This window comes from Juglans regia, chromosome 16 (assembly GCF_001411555.2).
Source record: "Juglans regia cultivar Chandler chromosome 16, Walnut 2.0, whole genome shotgun sequence".
Classification (NCBI taxonomy): domain Eukaryota; kingdom Viridiplantae; phylum Streptophyta; class Magnoliopsida; order Fagales; family Juglandaceae; genus Juglans; species Juglans regia.
This window is the reverse complement of record NC_049916.1, coordinates 22,988,787-23,005,309: the sequence shown is the minus strand read 5'-3', so window position 1 is coordinate 23,005,309 and position 16,523 is coordinate 22,988,787. Positions and strand designations below refer to the sequence as shown.

At 40.0% G+C, this 16,523-nt stretch overlaps 1 protein-coding gene across 1 annotated transcript; it reads left to right on the top strand.

The window, feature by feature from the left end:
• The first annotated feature begins 408 nt into the window (after positions 1 to 408).
• LOC109006697 (respiratory burst oxidase homolog protein C-like) lies at positions 409 to 5,164 on the top strand. Its single transcript, XM_018986065.2, has 12 exons — positions 409 to 1,255; positions 1,346 to 1,508; positions 1,589 to 1,637; positions 1,731 to 1,844; positions 1,944 to 2,369; positions 2,482 to 2,868; positions 2,985 to 3,080; positions 3,170 to 3,285; positions 3,570 to 3,672; positions 3,774 to 3,847; positions 4,026 to 4,576; positions 4,721 to 5,164. The coding sequence occupies exons 1-12, from the start codon at positions 634 to 636 to the stop codon at positions 4,828 to 4,830; spliced, it is 2,811 nt and encodes a 936-aa protein (XP_018841610.1). The 5' UTR covers positions 409 to 633; the 3' UTR covers positions 4,831 to 5,164.
• The last annotated feature ends 11,359 nt before the right edge of the window (positions 5,165 to 16,523 follow it).

Genomic DNA, 16,523 nt, shown 5'->3' with positions numbered 1-16,523 from the left:
ATATTTTAATTCAAACAATTTATAATTTCTCTCTTTCCAACTCAAATATCACGTTACTATTCACCAATCCAAACCATAAATTGTCAGCTAGCGCATTACCTAATCTGTAAACATAAATAAATCTTGTCTCTTAATAAAAGTAAGTTTTAATTTTATAAAACTATAAAATAATTATAACTTAATTATTTCTCTTTTAGTCTGTGTTCTACAGAAAAAAGCTATATTATGTTCTAAAGATTTTGACTGATCGCCGCCCGAATAGATTATTGGACAGACCGATTGACCGACACCTGTGTTAGCTTTTTCTTCTGGTGGGGTCTAGAGCTGAACTGCTTGTTCTCGTGATCAGTGGAACCAGTCGACACCTGTGTAAATTATATAAAGCTGAGGCCTCTCTTTTTGGAAAGATATCATTGAGAATTATGTGGTAAGATCATGGCCTGTTAAGCTTCGGTTGAAAAGATCAATTGCATCTTCCTGACTTCTTCTACTTTTCCGATATCCGTCGTTCAATTCTCAATTCACTGACTTTTCTGCGAAACCAGCCAAGTTCTTATATATATACACGCAAGTTTTCTTTGCGTTCGGATCATAAAACATTGCTTAAATCACGTGCTGAAATAAGGGGGAAAAATGAGAAGCGGAGACGGAAGAGAAGCTCATCTGCAGACGAACACCGACGATGTAGAGATCGTCGGGAACGACAGGAGAAGAGCATTTAGCGGTCCGCTGGCAGGAGGAGCAGCTCCGACTCGACAATTTAGCAGAAACAGGAGTAGAAAGAGTGCCAGGTTCAATTTGCCTTCTGGGCACAGCCTAAGTAGGAACAACAACAGCGCCGGCGATGTGCCTGGTGACTACGTGGAGATCACTCTGGATATCCATGACGATTCCGTGGCGGTTCACAGCGTTCAGACGGCGACAGATGATCCGGAGATGGCTTTGATGGCCAACAGGACGCTCGGGAAGAAGTCTTCTTCGTCCTTGGGTTCCTCCGTGCTGCGGAGCGCTTCTGCCAAAATCCGGCAGGTCTCGCAGGAGCTCAAACGTTTTACTTCCCTGTCCAAAAGGTCGTCTGCTGCTAGGCGTTTCGACCGGAACAAGTCGGCTGCTGTCCACGCCTTGAAGGGCCTCAAGTTTATCGCTGCCAAGACCAGCGGCGCCGCCGGATGGCCAGCCATCGAGAAACGATTCGACGAGCTGACGGCTTCTACCAACGGACTTCTTGACGCTTCATTGTTCGGGGAATGCATAGGTAGGGTACTGAAATCCTAAATCCAAACAATCTGACTTCAGAAGCCTCGGTGTTAATATTCGTATCAACGGTTATATATATTCTTTATAGGTATGAACAAGGAGTCGAAGGAGTTCGCGGGTGAGCTTTTCCGAGCACTTGCTCGGAGGCATCACATAAGTGGTGATTCAATCAACATTCAGCAGCTTAAAGACTTCTGGCAGAAAATCTCTGACGAAAGCTTCGACTCCAGGCTCCAGATTTTCTTTGACATGTAAATATAAAATCCATTTTGTAAGCAATAATCGTCTTTACCTGTTAGTTTGTGTTAATCTATACTTTCTAATCACTCAGGGTAGACAGAGACGCTGATGGAAGAATCAGCGAAGATGAAGTCGAAGAGGTATGCTCCCGAGATAATTTGGCCATACACACTCTACTGATTATATACAGAAGTTGAAGATTGAAAATCTGAAAAAAACAAATCTTGTTTCAGATTATCAGCCTGAGCGCTTCTGCAAACAAACTCTCCAATATTCAGAAACAAGCAAAGGAATATGCAGCTTTGATTATGGAAGAGCTAGACCCAGAAAATGCCGGATACATCATGGTACGTATTTACATGAAAAGAGGCGTATACTTCCATTTGAATCACATGGGTTCCCATTTTATAAAATCTCAATCACTGCTATTGCTTGATGGGAAACAGATATACAACCTCGAAACACTGCTATTACAAGCTCCGAACGAATCTGTCAGGATAACTGATAGCCGAGTTCTGAGTCAAATGTTAAGCCAGAAGCTGAAGCCTACACTGGAAGACAACCCACTAAGAATATGGTACCAGAAGAGTAAGTACTTCCTAATGGATAACTGGCAAAGGGTATGGGTAATGTTGCTATGGCTTGGAATTGTTCTGGGTCTGTTTGCGTACAAGTTCGTGCAGTATCGAAACAAGGCCGTGTTCCACGTGATGGGGTATTGTGTTTGCGTTGCCAAAGGTGGGGCAGAGACCCTCAAATTCAACATGGCCCTGATATTACTACCAGTATGCCGGAACACCATTACTTGGCTCAGAAACAAAACCAAATTAGGGAAAATTGTTCCTTTTGATGACAACCTTAATTTCCATAAGGTATGTTGATGTGATCTACAGAATGTTTACAGTCATGATTTTATTCAAATTCTTGGAAGTTTTTTCCCATAGTCTAAAGATGGCTTACTTTTTTGTTCTAATCTAAATTCAGGTGATTGCTGCCGGAATTGCCGTCGGGGTTGGACTGCACGCCGTTGCTCACTTAACATGTGATTTCCCACGACTTCTTCACGCAACGGAGGAGGAATACGAGCCCATGAAACCTTATTTTGGAGAAGAAAAGCCTCCTAACTACTGGTGGTTTGTGAAGGGGGTGGAAGGGGTGACAGGTATAATAATGGTGGTCTTGATGGCCATAGCATTCACGCTAGCCACCCCTTGGTTTAGGAGAAACCGGGTCAACCTCCCCAAGCCCTTCAAGAAGTTTTCTGGTTTCAATGCCTTCTGGTATTCCCACCACCTTTTTGTCATCGTCTATACTCTTCTCATTGTCCATGGCGTTTACCTCTACCTCTCCAAAAAATGGTATCAGAAAACGGTTAGCATCTTCTCCTCTGGCCTTAAATTTCTCTGGCCTGTTTTCCCACCTCCCCCCATTTTTTTCTCTTTTGTCGAATCTGTTTTCACCTTGAAACTACTATTTCTTGCTGGCAGACATGGATGTATTTGGCCGTGCCTGTATCTCTGTATGCATGTGAAAGATTGATAAGAGCTTTCAGATCCAGCATCAAGCCCGTTAAGATTCTAAAGGTAATTGAATTCAAGGCTTTTGTCTCATCCCTAAAAACAATTCTCTCAACTGTCCTCGTTGATTTTTTTTTGGTGGGTCAATTTTGAAGGTTGCGGTTTATCCGGGAAATGTGTTGGCATTGCACATGTCAAAGCCTCAGGGCTTTAAATACAAGAGTGGACAGTACATGTTTGTCAACTGCGCTGCTGTCTCTCCCTTTGAATGGTAGGTATATTATAGTAAAGAATAATAGTAATAATTGTTGAGTAAGTTAATATTGTATAATTATTTTTAAAAAAATAAAAATTTTTATTAAAAAATTATTTCTTTTATATAAATTTCATATTTATTTTTTTTTTTTTAAATAATTATACAGCATTCTATAATACTTGTGACAGATGACTGCACATTATTGCAATTAATGCCCAGTTGGATTTGACCCAAATCGTAACAATTATATCCCCGAAAGTTAGTGTTAATGTGATACCAATTAATGTTGGTTTTGTCAGGCATCCATTTTCCATAACTTCAGCACCGGCTGACGATTTCCTAAGTGTCCACATTAGAACACTGGGAGACTGGACGCGACAACTCAAAACTGTTTTCTCGAAGGTTGGTATAGTTAATTTTCTTCTTTTCGGAAACTTACTTCCTAACCAAAGTGCCTCATCGAGTTCTGCGTTAAGATCTGAACGTCTCTTTGCATTGGTTAGGTCTGTCAGCCTCCATCTGCTGAGAAGAGCGGCCTGCTAAGAGCTGATTTCATTCAAGGACCCAACAACCCCAGGTAAAGAAAAGGATACGAAGCCCCTGCGGCCTGCTCATTGCTCATCTTCTCTGTTTGTTGATCCTTTCTGAAAAGTCTCCACCTATGTTATATACTATACTTAGTGATGCCAATCGTGTTTGAGATAGATGATCTAATATCTTTGGTTTTGTTTATGTCTCGGGGGGGAAACAAAAAGCTTTCCGAAGATATTGATAGACGGTCCATATGGAGCTCCAGCACAAGACTACAAGGATTACGATGTGGTTTTGCTGGTGGGGCTTGGGATCGGAGCGACGCCCATGGTCAGCATTGTCAAAGACATCATTCACAACATCAGGATGAAGGAAGAAGAAGAGAACTCAGCGGAAGGAACTTTAGAGAGTGGACAAGGCAATACCCCACCGCACAACAGTAAGAACAAGAGCAATAAATCAGGATTCAAGACGAGGAAAGCCTACTACTATTGGGTGACGAGAGAACAGGGTTCATTCGATTGGTTCAAAGGGATAATGAACGAAGTGGCTGAGATGGACGAGAAGGGGATGATAGAACTGCACAATTACTGCACCAGCGTGTACGAAGAAGGTGACGCTAGATCTGCACTGATAACCATGCTTCAGTCTCTCCACCATGCCAAGAATGGTGTGGACGTGGTGTCGGGGACCAGAGTCAAATCCCACTTCGCCAAACCCAACTGGCGACAAGTTTACAAGAAGATAGCTCTCCACCACCCGGATACTCGAGTTGGTGAGTAATCAACCACCCTTATCCCTATGCCACCCATCTTTTGCTTAGCCACCAACCACTTGCGTGGAAAGGCATCGATAATCATCAAGTGACGTCAATATTTTTGTCTTAATGCTTGTGTTTTTGGGTCCCAAATGTCTGCAGGAGTTTTCTACTGTGGGGCACCGGCACTAACCAAAGAACTGGGGCAACTTGCTTTGGACTTCTCTCACAGGACCTCCACCAAATTTGATTTCCATAAAGAGAACTTTTAAAGACGATGAATCTAAAAGAAGAGAAAGAAGATGGTGGAAGAAAGCCATGCGAAAGTTACCCTTCATATTGTTGTTGTGTATATATAGTATTATAGTCCAGTCCAGACGCGCGGCCATATTGCATCAATTCCTCCGCCCAAGGTGACAATTAAAATGTTGGTCCATGTGGGAGGTGGGGGCCACCAGCACTTAACTCCGTGTAGAGAATAGAGATGTTATTATTTATTTTATTTATTTGTAAAATTCTTGACCTTTCATTTCTCTTCTAGGGTCTTTTGCCTTTATGCCCCTATTGATTGCTATCCACCTGTCCCTATATGATAATAAAAAGAAAAATGATATTTACAGTCGTGAATGTACAAGCGTTATACAGTCGCTTTAAAAAAAATGAATAAATATAAAACTCATAAAAAGAAATTAATTTTTTAACAATGAACCTCACTTTTTTTTAAAGTGACTGCACGATGTTTGTGCATTCTACGACTGTATATAACATTACTCTAATAAAAAATACCACTAAAAAATAGAGAAAAGGGAAATTATTTAATAATCTTAGCTATCACTTTTACGCATAATAATAGCAACTTATAATGTTGAAAACAGAGAAAAATACATTTTTTTTAAAATTTATATGATTTGATTTTATATATATATATATATTATGTGATCTTATAATATTATTATAAAATTTAATTATTTATAAATAAAATAAAATTATTATAAATACTATATAATTATTTGTAGAATTTACATCTATCTCCACTTTAACAACTTAAAATCATCCCATTTCACTTTCAATCCAAACATACAATTTTTAAAAATCATCTAACTCAAAAATTTCACTATTATCACAAACAATCTCATCTCATTTCAACTATTCTTATTTCTTGTTTGATGTCACGGTATAAAATAAAGGACAACAAATCCGTTTAAGAAAGTTGTATTTCATTTTCAAAGGAAATGTTACTTTTTCTCTTATTAGTCTCGTTTGTTTTTACTGTTCCTCTCAACTTATTTCATTTAATTATTATAATTTTCTTAAAATTTTAAATAAAATATAATAAACAATTCAAAATTTTTAAATTTTAATTCTATTTTTTTTATTTTAAAATAAAAATAATATTAAAAAAATATTTTAATAATATTTTATTCAACTTTTAAATTTCATTTCAATTGATTTCAAAAAATAAACGAGGGAAAAAGGGTTTCATCCTCTACACCGCGCAAGAGTTGACATGAAATCATCATATATAAATCCATATCAATCAACAATATGGAGTGTTTGGGGTCGTGAAATTTGAAGTTCCAACATGCATGTTGAAAGAAATGCTAGCAAACATGAACACAGTGAGATGGGCGGGGACGGCACTGAAGGAAGATGGATCATCCTTTTCTATCGACTGCACTTGAAGTCATAATTATGGAAGGGATTGTTCCTATTTTCTTACCACCTACAATTTCATTTAGTGGAGCTTCCTTTATAAAGTCGTTCCTATGCTTTCTGCTATTTTTAGCGTTTTAGCATCGAAATGATGGACAACGAAATGTCATTGAAATCACACTACCCTTTAGTAAATTAGGTTGGAAAAAGTTGAATAAGCAGCTCTTACTTATTTTCCAAACCCTTAATCGATTTTTTTGGATTGATAAGATCTCTCAACTCATTTCATTTAATTATTATAAATTTTTAAAATTTTTACACAAAATATAATTAAATAATTTAACTTTTTAAAAATTTAAAATAATAATAATATTAAAAAATAATATTTTATTTAATTTTTAATTTTTATTTTATCTCAACTCACTATCTAGATTTCAAACATCTTCTTAATTTTTCGATTTCCTTTTCCTTCAGAGAGAGGGAGTAACTCTACGCCTACCTCTTTAGTATCATTTCGCCTCCTTAACCAATCTAGGAGAGGGGAGGTAGTCTTCCCACGATGATCTCACGAGAGGTGAGACTACCACATATCTATATTTCGAAAGTACTTATTAATTTGGTGATACAACGTCGCCTCCTAATGTTTTTTTTTTTTTAATTTAAATATTAAAACATACACACAAATTCATTAATGGAAAAAAAATTTCAAAATTAAAAAAAAAAAAAAATACAGTAGGGGTAATTTAGCATTTTTGTTTGATAGGGGTGTGAGGTGTGGGCACTAAGGGACAACTGGTTGCAAGCCAATGAACTGATTAAAGTAGTGAGGGGAAAAGAAAATTATCTGCAATACAAATGATTTTGTTTGATATGCTGTTGTCACTTGTCAATATGCGGTTTGGCCTTTTATTCAACACGTATTTTCAAAAAGATTGATATCTTTTTGAACTTTTCCACTTGCATTTTTCATGCCAAGAATAATTGTCACGAGGTTGCAATTTGGTCTAAAGGGTTTTGTCATTGAATCGTGGTGGCTGACCAAACCGCATTGAAGAGCTTTTGAAAATCTATGCAGCACACTGTTTCGATCCGTATCAATTCTTACAACTTGTCTTACGTTACCTTGATTTGCTCAAAGGAAGGTTTCGTTTTCTTCACGGATCTATAAAGCTCTTCCTTGACGGGTTGGGGGTCTCCATTTGCCCCCCATTTGAAAGACGTTTCTCACGGCATTCCGTCTGTTATATACTTCCGAAAGAAGTTAGATTAATCATAAATCTCCGAGTGATAGGATAACAAGGCACGTATGTAGTGTTAGGATAAAAATATCACCTCATCTATATTCCGGGAATACCTAATAATTTTTCGTGTATTAAACTTCCTTTTCAAACCCCTTAAAGCATTGACAATAGTCTAACCAAATGTTAATATAAGTCTAAATTCTAGCTACGTGCATGTAAAAAAAAACTTTCACATTGGACTAACCAAAGGTCCAAAGCTCAACACTTGAATTACAATAATTATTGGATGCTCTCCAAACTTGACGAGTTACTGTTCATATTAAAAATATATATTTTATTATTTCATCTACTTCCCCCACTCTCTTTCTCTCGTTCTTTCCTTTCTTCATCTCGAAAGCGCCCCAGCAAAGATACCTCAATCTTCAACCCGCAAGCCCCCATCTCTCCGTCGATCGTCCACGTTGCCATCGTCTTCCAATCCAAACGGTAATCTCTCCTCCTCGCTCCTCTCTCTCTCTTCTCCGTGTAGGCTTTCTTCTCCCACCTTTCTCTCTTTCCTCGAGCATTGTCTCTCCATTTCATTCTAGAAAAAAATTTTGGTCCGTTTCTTGATTATCTCTCTTCCCTTTCTACGATTTTCTCTCTTCCTAAGGCTGGTTTTTCAATTGCTCAAAAATTAATCTCGTGTGGCAGCTAGGTAAAAATTCGTTTTCTTGTTAATCTTGTAGTTGGTTTTTACTTCATTGTGTTCTGGTTTTTAATCCTCATTGGTGGTGATTTTGTATGGATTTTAGATCAATTTAGGGTTTTTTCTAGTTATTATCATTAGATTAATTTTTTACTGGTTTGATTAGATTAATTTTGTATGGTTTATAATTGAGTCATTTGCATGCTGCTGGGAGAGATTTATTTTGTATGGTTTTTAACTAATTTTGCATGCTACTACTGGTTTCAAGAGTGAAGATGAAAATACCAACCCTGTTTATTGTCTAGAAATGGGCATTTTTCTGTTTGCTGACCTGAAGAAAAATATTAAAAACATATATATCCCATCTCATTTTCATGTTAGAAGATATGTGTGTAAATATGGGTTGTGAAGATATGTAAAGAAACTGTAGGAAAGAAAGTTTTGCATGTAGGAACATTATACCATTCTTTCAAGTAACAGTGTTTATCTAATTGGAAATCTTGTACAGGGTGGAGAACATGGTGCTGTTTTGACAATAACACTAAATGAAATGGGAAACCATGGGTGTTATCCAGATTGTGCATGGCTATGATATCGCTTCAGCCTTTCATTATTATTGTTTTGGATAGTTGCTTTGATTCTTCAACCATGGGTGTTCATCTATCTCTCTCTCAATTATGATGATTTCCTTGTGACTTTTCTTCCCTGTAGAAAAATGTACCTAAAAAAAATGATTTGATTCTGCATTACAACTTTCTGTTATGGATTTGGAAAGGAATTCCTTTTCTTGTGATGGTGGTTATTGGTCTCACCAAATCAGAAAGCAAGACCCACTACCTTAGTGCTCTTGGATTTTCTACAGTCCATTTCTAAAAAGTTCAGCTTTATGTTGGGTTTCTGCAGAACTCTGTTTGGTGATTTTAGATAATAACCTCTTTTAAAGCTGCTGAAATACTTTTTTTTTTTTGATAAGTAAACAAGAATTATTATTTCATTAAAGGCCACAAAGTGCCAGTTACAAATGCCTATAAGCCTTATCTACGAAGGCACGTTAGAAACTAAGAAATCATGAAAGTTCATGCCATTGAAGTCTACAGCAATAGCCCAAGTACAAAGAGTCCTAAAAAAGAAAACTTTAAGCTCCGCCAAAGATCTCTCTTTGTCTTCAAATGTCCGCTCATTGCGTTCCTTCCACAAGCACCACATGATACAATTCGGAATCATTTTCCAAACCGCTTTGATCTGTTGCCCACCTCTAATAGAGGTCCAGCTTGCCAACATTTCCGCCACAGATTCTGGCATCACCCACGCTAGATCCATTCTATTCAGCACCTCATACCAGAGAGACCTAGCAACCTCACAATGTAAGAGTAAATGATTCACCGACTCACCCTCGCTTTTACACATGCAGCACCAATCTATAATGATTATCCTCCTCTTTCTCAGATTATCTGTAGTGAGAATCTTACCTAAGGATGCTGTCCATACAAAAAAGGAAGCTTTGGGTGGAGTCTTGTTCTTCCAAAGCCTTCTCCAAGGAAATTGTGACTCAGGTTCTTGTGTGAGAATCTTATAAAAGGATCTAACTGTGAATACCCCTCTCCCCACTGGAGTCCACCACAACCCATCTTCCTGCTGGAAATTCGGACGACAAGAATACAACAGACTATACAAGTCTACAAAACTCTCCACCTCCCAGTCTTGTGCCGCCCGGATGAAGTTGATATTCCAGTGTGTACTCCCATCCACCCTTCCCATAAGCTCTGCCACTGTAGCATCTTTATCACTTGCAATTAGGAAAAGTAGAGGAAACAAATCTTGAAGGGCGTTGTTACCACACCAAACATCCTTCCAAAATCTGATCCTGGACCCCGTACCCAGCTGAAGCCGAGTGTGATGATGAAATGCCTCCCACCCTCTTCTTATATGTTTCCATAGCCCCACTCCATAGGTGCCTCTAACTTCTCTAGTACACCAACCCTCCCCTAATCCACCATACTTCATCTCAATCACGACTTTCCATAAGGCATCCGGTTCTTTAGTATAACGCCACAACCATTTCCCAAGCAGCGCCCGATTGAACAATCTCAAGTTTCTGATACCCAATCCGCCACTAGAAATAGGACGGCAGACTTTTTTCCACTTGACTAAATGAAATTTAAATTCCTCTCCTAAACCACCCCACAGAAAATCTCTTTGTAGCTTCTCAATTCTGCTAGCCACACTAGCCGGTATAGGGAATAAGGATAAGAAGTATGTGGGTAGGTTAGAAAGTGTACTCTTAATCAACTTGATCCGGCCCCCTTTTGACAAGTACATTCTCTTCCAACCTGCCAATCTCCTTTCTATTTTTTCAATCACCGTATCCCATATCGAACAAGACCTCGAGTTTATACCCAACGGTAGTCCCAAGTACATCATAGGAAGAGACACTATCTTACAACCCAATATCCCTGCTAACTCTTGGACATTCTGGACTTCCCCAATCGGCACCACCTCGGATTTATCATAGTTCACTTTTAAGCCAGATACTGCTTCGAAACAAAGAAGCAACGCCTTCACAGCCCTCAACTGGTCAGAATTGGCGTCACACATAATAAGCGTATCGTCTGCAAACAACAAATGAGAGATAATAGTAATACCCCTACTCAAGGATCCAACCTGAAAACCACTTACAAAACCGTTATTTACCAAAGCCGAGATCATCCTGCTTAGTGCCTCCATCACAAGGACAAAAAGTAGGGGAGAAAGTGGATCCCCTTGTCTCAAGCCCCGAGAGCTCGCAAAAAAACCTTCTGGGCTACCATTGATCAATACAGAGAATCTTGCTGTGGAAATACACCAACTAATCCATGACCTCCACCTCTCCCCAAAACCACACCTATCCAGTAGATATAGAAGAAAATCCCAATTAACATGATCATACGCCTTCTCCATATCTAACTTACACAGAATCCCTGAAATACTATCCTTCAATTTACTGTCTAAACATTCATTAGCAATAAGAACTGCATCCAGAATCTGTCTACCCTTTACAAAAGCATTTTGAGGCTTGGTAACAATCTTCCCCAACACCACACTCAACCGATTAGCTAGTACTTTAGAAATAATCTTATAAACTCCATTCACTAGACTAATAGGCCGATAATCTGCAATCTCACTTGCCCCCACCTTTTTAGGTATTAAAGCAAGGAGAGTGGTGTTAAGGCTTTTCTCAAATTTTCCAACCGAGTACAACTCCTGAAACACCTTCATTAGATCATCTTTTATCACCTCCCAACAATCTTGGAAAAACCCCATAGAGAAACCATCTGGTCCGGGGGCCTTGTCTTTCACCATCATCCTTACCACCTCAAACACCTCGACCTCTTCAAAAACCCTCTCCATCCTAGCTACATCCCCCCTCTCAATGGTGTCAAAAATCAACCCATCAAGAGTAGGCCTCCATCCCACTGGCTCGGTAAGGAGCTTCTCAAAGACATCAGTAACATGTTCTTTGATAACTTCCTCATCCCTACACTCCATCCCCTCAATTTTCAAAACCTCTATATTATTGTTTCTTCTATGTGAGTTTGCAATGCTATGGAAAAACTTCGTACTCCGATCCCCTTCCCTTAACCATAATGCTCTTGACTTTTGACGCCAAGACATTTCTTCTTGCAAAATAATTCTCTCAAGATCTGCGACCAACACAGTTTTTTGTAATTGTTCCTCCTCAGAAAGTGGCCTCACCTCTTGAAGTCTATCTAACTCCTGAATCTCCAACCACTTGATATTCTTGTTCTCCCTTATGTCTCCAAACGATTGTTTATTCCACTCCTTCAGGTCTCTCTTTAATGCCTTCAGCTTGTTCGCAAAAATGAAACTAGGCGTTCCATTGAACTGATAAGAAATCCACCATTGTTTAACCCTCTCCACAAAACCCTCTGATTTCAGCCACATGTTCTCGAACTTGAAGTATCGTCTCCCACTATGAATACCACCACAGTCTAGCAAAATAGGCCAATGATCAGAATTTAAACGTACCAACCGCTTTTGACACACCTCAGGAAAATGACTTTCCCACTCAGGGGAAATAAGAAAGCGATCCAAGCGAGACCAAGTCCGGTTGTTTGACCATGTGGCATGGCCCCCTGCGAGAGGAAGGTCTATCAAATTCAAATCAAAAATACACTCTGAGAACTCCACACTTGCAGGCCTCACTCTTCTTCTTCTAAAGCTTTCACTTGGAAATCTCACAACATTGAAATCTCCCCCAATACACCACGGAAGATCCCACCAACTATGTACCCCTGCTAGTTCATCCCACAAAAAACCTCTGTCAGCATCTAGATTTGGACCATAGACACCTGCAAAAGCCCATAAGAAATTATTGAACACACTTTCAAAGGAGCACGCTACCGTATAAATCCCTATATATTCCTCCACTTTTTCCACCACCCTCCTATCCCACATTACTACAATTCCTCCAGATGCCCCTAAAGAGGCCAAGTAAACCCAATCCACATGAGCCCCACTCCATAAACTTCGCACCATCTTTCTATCAATCATTTTTAGCTTCGTCTCCTGTAAACACACAATGTCTGCTTTCCACTCACGAAGCAAGTGTCGAACCCGGTGGCGCTTATCTACCTCGTTAAGCCCACGCACATTCCAAGACACAATCTTAGGCTTCATTTGGGAACAGCCAGCCCCTTCCCTTTTACCCTATTCCTACTGGAACTTCCCTCTGAATTCATCGACCACGCCAATTTTTTCAGTTCCCGATTCTTCTTCGAATCCCCTTTCCTTTTTTGTTGATGTCCCGCTTCCAAAGCCGCTAACAATGCTATGAACTGCTCTTCATACCCTTCACAATTAATCCCCACGTAATGTTGAATCTCTTTCACCTTATTAATGACCCAATCTGAGGCTTGGGTTGGATAGCAGTAGTTTAATGGAGTAGGAATGCCCCTCCTTTCAATCTGAAAATTCTGGAACTCTTCACCCACCGGAATCCCTTCCAACGCCACCTGATCACACGCCTGAGAGAAGAAAAAATCATCCTCCACCGAACTCAGAATCTGGTCGCACGACTCAGGGAGAAACAGCTCGTTCTCCACCGAGTGCATGAGATCAACCGAGTCATCCTCCTCCTCAGCCACCTCAAAATCATCATACCCTTTGACAGAAACGTTCGCCGGAGCAAGGCCTTCATCCCCTCCAACCATCGGCGTCGTCTGAGCTTCCTTTAGGGGAGAGAAACTCGATCCGAACTTCACCAGCGCATTTTGCGCACAACACGACGGCGGCCCATCACCGGCGACCCCCGTCTCCTCTGTCGGCGCCGTCTGTGTCACCTCCACCTGATCTTCCGTCGCCGGCACACTTTCCGGCACGAAACCAAGACTCTGGAGCTCGACGGGTTTGGAGCTTACGGGTTTGGGGCTCCCGAAGACTCGTGAGCCTTCCGTGGACTTTGGGTTCGCCCCGAACCCAGATCCAACACATGGGCCTACCGGCCCAGGCCCAACCCCATCACTTGGGCGCGAACACGACGAGGCCTTCTCCTTGGCCTTAGATGACCCAGCCCCATCAGGTATGAAGCCTGACAAAACCTTAGGACTTGCCTTAGGAAACCCACCCTTCTGCCTCCACAAGCCCCGGCCTTTACCCACTTGAAAACCATCACCCGAAACCTTCCCTTTGCCTTTTAAATTCACCATTTCATCCCTTTCCTTAAACAGAACGACAGCCTCTAGAACGTCGGACATGTCCTTCTGCAGCATGCGTAGCTGTCCTTGCACCTCCTGCAACGTCCTACGTACATCCCTTACCTCCTGACATGTCGCACAACTACTGCCATGTGAGTTGCTCATCACGCCATACTGCTTCGACAGAGCTTCACGTCGCCCACCTACCCTGACAGAACCCCTCCCATCACCGTCTCCCTTCCTCCCCCCTTTCGGCAACGTTGAAGCCAGCACCTCCTTGTACGTCCTAGCTTGGTGTCTCATCCCCCCCTTGACAGCATCCCACTGTCCTCCACCCCGAAGCACCATTCTCGGCTCAAGTAGCATCTCTCGCATCTTCCTCCACCCCCAACCATTCTCCCCTTCTGGAATGCACAAGACATTTCTTCTCCCCCCCTGGTTATACTCAGCAACTTCAATATATCTGCCTCGATGATTAGAGCATCGCTGGGCAGTTAAACTACAGTATCCTTCTCTAGTTGCTGAATAAACCTCCTTTCTTCCACCTTCCAAACTCTCCTCAAATACCTTCCCAAGCCACTGCACTGAAGATGGGCCAAACAGAACCACATGTTCTGACTTCCAGTTTCTTTCGATGACCCTCAGCATGCCACCCCCAGTCTTAGACAAGATAAAACATTTAGATTCGATCACCACCTCTACAGGATAAACCATCTTTAAAACACCCCAATAACTCAAAAACCAGTTATCATGGCACTCTAAACTGGACTACATACTAATCACCACAAGGAAAACCACCATAAACAGCCCAAAGAACTCCAGAAACAAGAATATGAAAACCAAAGAATGAAAAGTGTACGGAGAGAATTTTAGGAGAGAAGTGGTATGAAACAAATATGTTTTGACTGCTTTTTTGGTGATATGAAACAATCTCTTATATGTTAGCATCTGTTCTTCCTATTGTTTTTTCCCTTTTGAGGTTAGTTTGCTAATTAATCTTCACAGCTCTGGTGCCCGACTGTTTGAAAAATATTGAGAAAAGTAGGAGTGAAAAATGTAGCTAGAACTTTGTCCTTTTCCAATGAAGTGTGTCATCATGTGGATCATGATGAAAGAGAGGCTGCAATACCTACGAATGGGGTTGTTAATCCATGTTTCAATGTTGTAAGTGTTTAGATATCCTTCTTCATGCCTTGTCTGGATCAGTCTGTGATGTAATTTACAATATCTTAGTATAATGCTCCTACAATAGGTGGTTATCAATGGAAGTAAAGAGATTGTTGGCTAAGGCATATGTTGATATGTTGACTTCAATTTGGGGGAAAAAAGTTTCAGTTTTGTCTTGTGCTGATGTGTATTGTATAAATTTTTGTCAAATATTATTAAAATATATGAAGTGTATTTGCAAAATAAAAATTAAAAAAAAAAAATTGTCAAATATTATTAAAATATATAATATTATATTATTATTTTGATTTTAAGATGGCTAGTCCAATGATGACTCATCCAGTCAAAAGTTGATACTATAGCCAAAAGTTGAGATCTAGCCAAACTTTGGACTTGGCCAATGCTCTTAGTAGTCATGGCTCTCTCTTGGGGATCCTAGCTTTGCCCAAGAAGATGGGTTGTCTCAGTGGGTTTCTATTGATTTGGCAATGACTGATAGCTAGGCTCCCATTTGAACGTTGAGATGAGTTCTTTATGAATAGTAGTGAGTTGAGATGGTATAGTGAGTATTGTGGGGCCCACCTAAAATGAGTTTAAATGTGTTGGATGTTAAAATGAGTTAAAATATATTTATGAGAAGTTGAAAAATGTTATCAGTCCCGCGTGTAAAAAGGTGTTAAGTTGAAAAATGTTGTAGGTCTCACGTGTAAAGAAGTTTTGAGTTGAGATGAGTTTAGTGATTTCAGAATTGAGTGTTTGGATGTTAGAGTCAGCTTAAAATTAGACTGAACTGAGAGTCCAAGTTCCAAACGGGGCCTAAATCTTCACCTTTCACCATTGGCTTCAAAAAGATGATACATGTACACCATCCAAACTCATGGAAAAGACAGAAAAACAAGTGAATGGTCGTGAGATGTTCGAAACACATCCTAATAATTCATATCTTGGATCTAGGGCCAAAGGGTTTGGGGAAACATTTCCTCCACGTAACAAAGTCCATGGTTTTCAAACTGGACACAAATCATAATTCCCAACACTGTCTTGGATTGAGACAGTTGAATAGAACCTTGGAAATTGTATGTCCGAGTAGCAATAAATAAACTCAGAGCAGCCAATGTGTAACCAAACTCATGTATAAGAAAGATATCGAAATAAATGAATTCAGGAAGACGCTCAAAATCCATCCCTGATAATACGTATCCTAAATCTTACTAAGAATAAAGTAGGGTAGGGCCAAAGGGTTTGAGGAAACATTTCCTCCACGTAACATATTTCATGGTTTTTAAAGAAGTGACAATCATAATCCTCAACTTTGCCTTGGATTGAGACAGTTGAAATAGAAACTCATAATCCCACGTATCTGATGGGAATGAATGGATATTCATAAAAGAGTCGGGACAAAATTTAAGTGTTGATTGTGCTAGGCTGATTGTTAGGACTCTCCCCTTTGTACTATGTATGTTTGCTTGAAAATGAAATTTCATCTTGCCAAAAATAAAGAATATTGACGTACAAAATTAGGC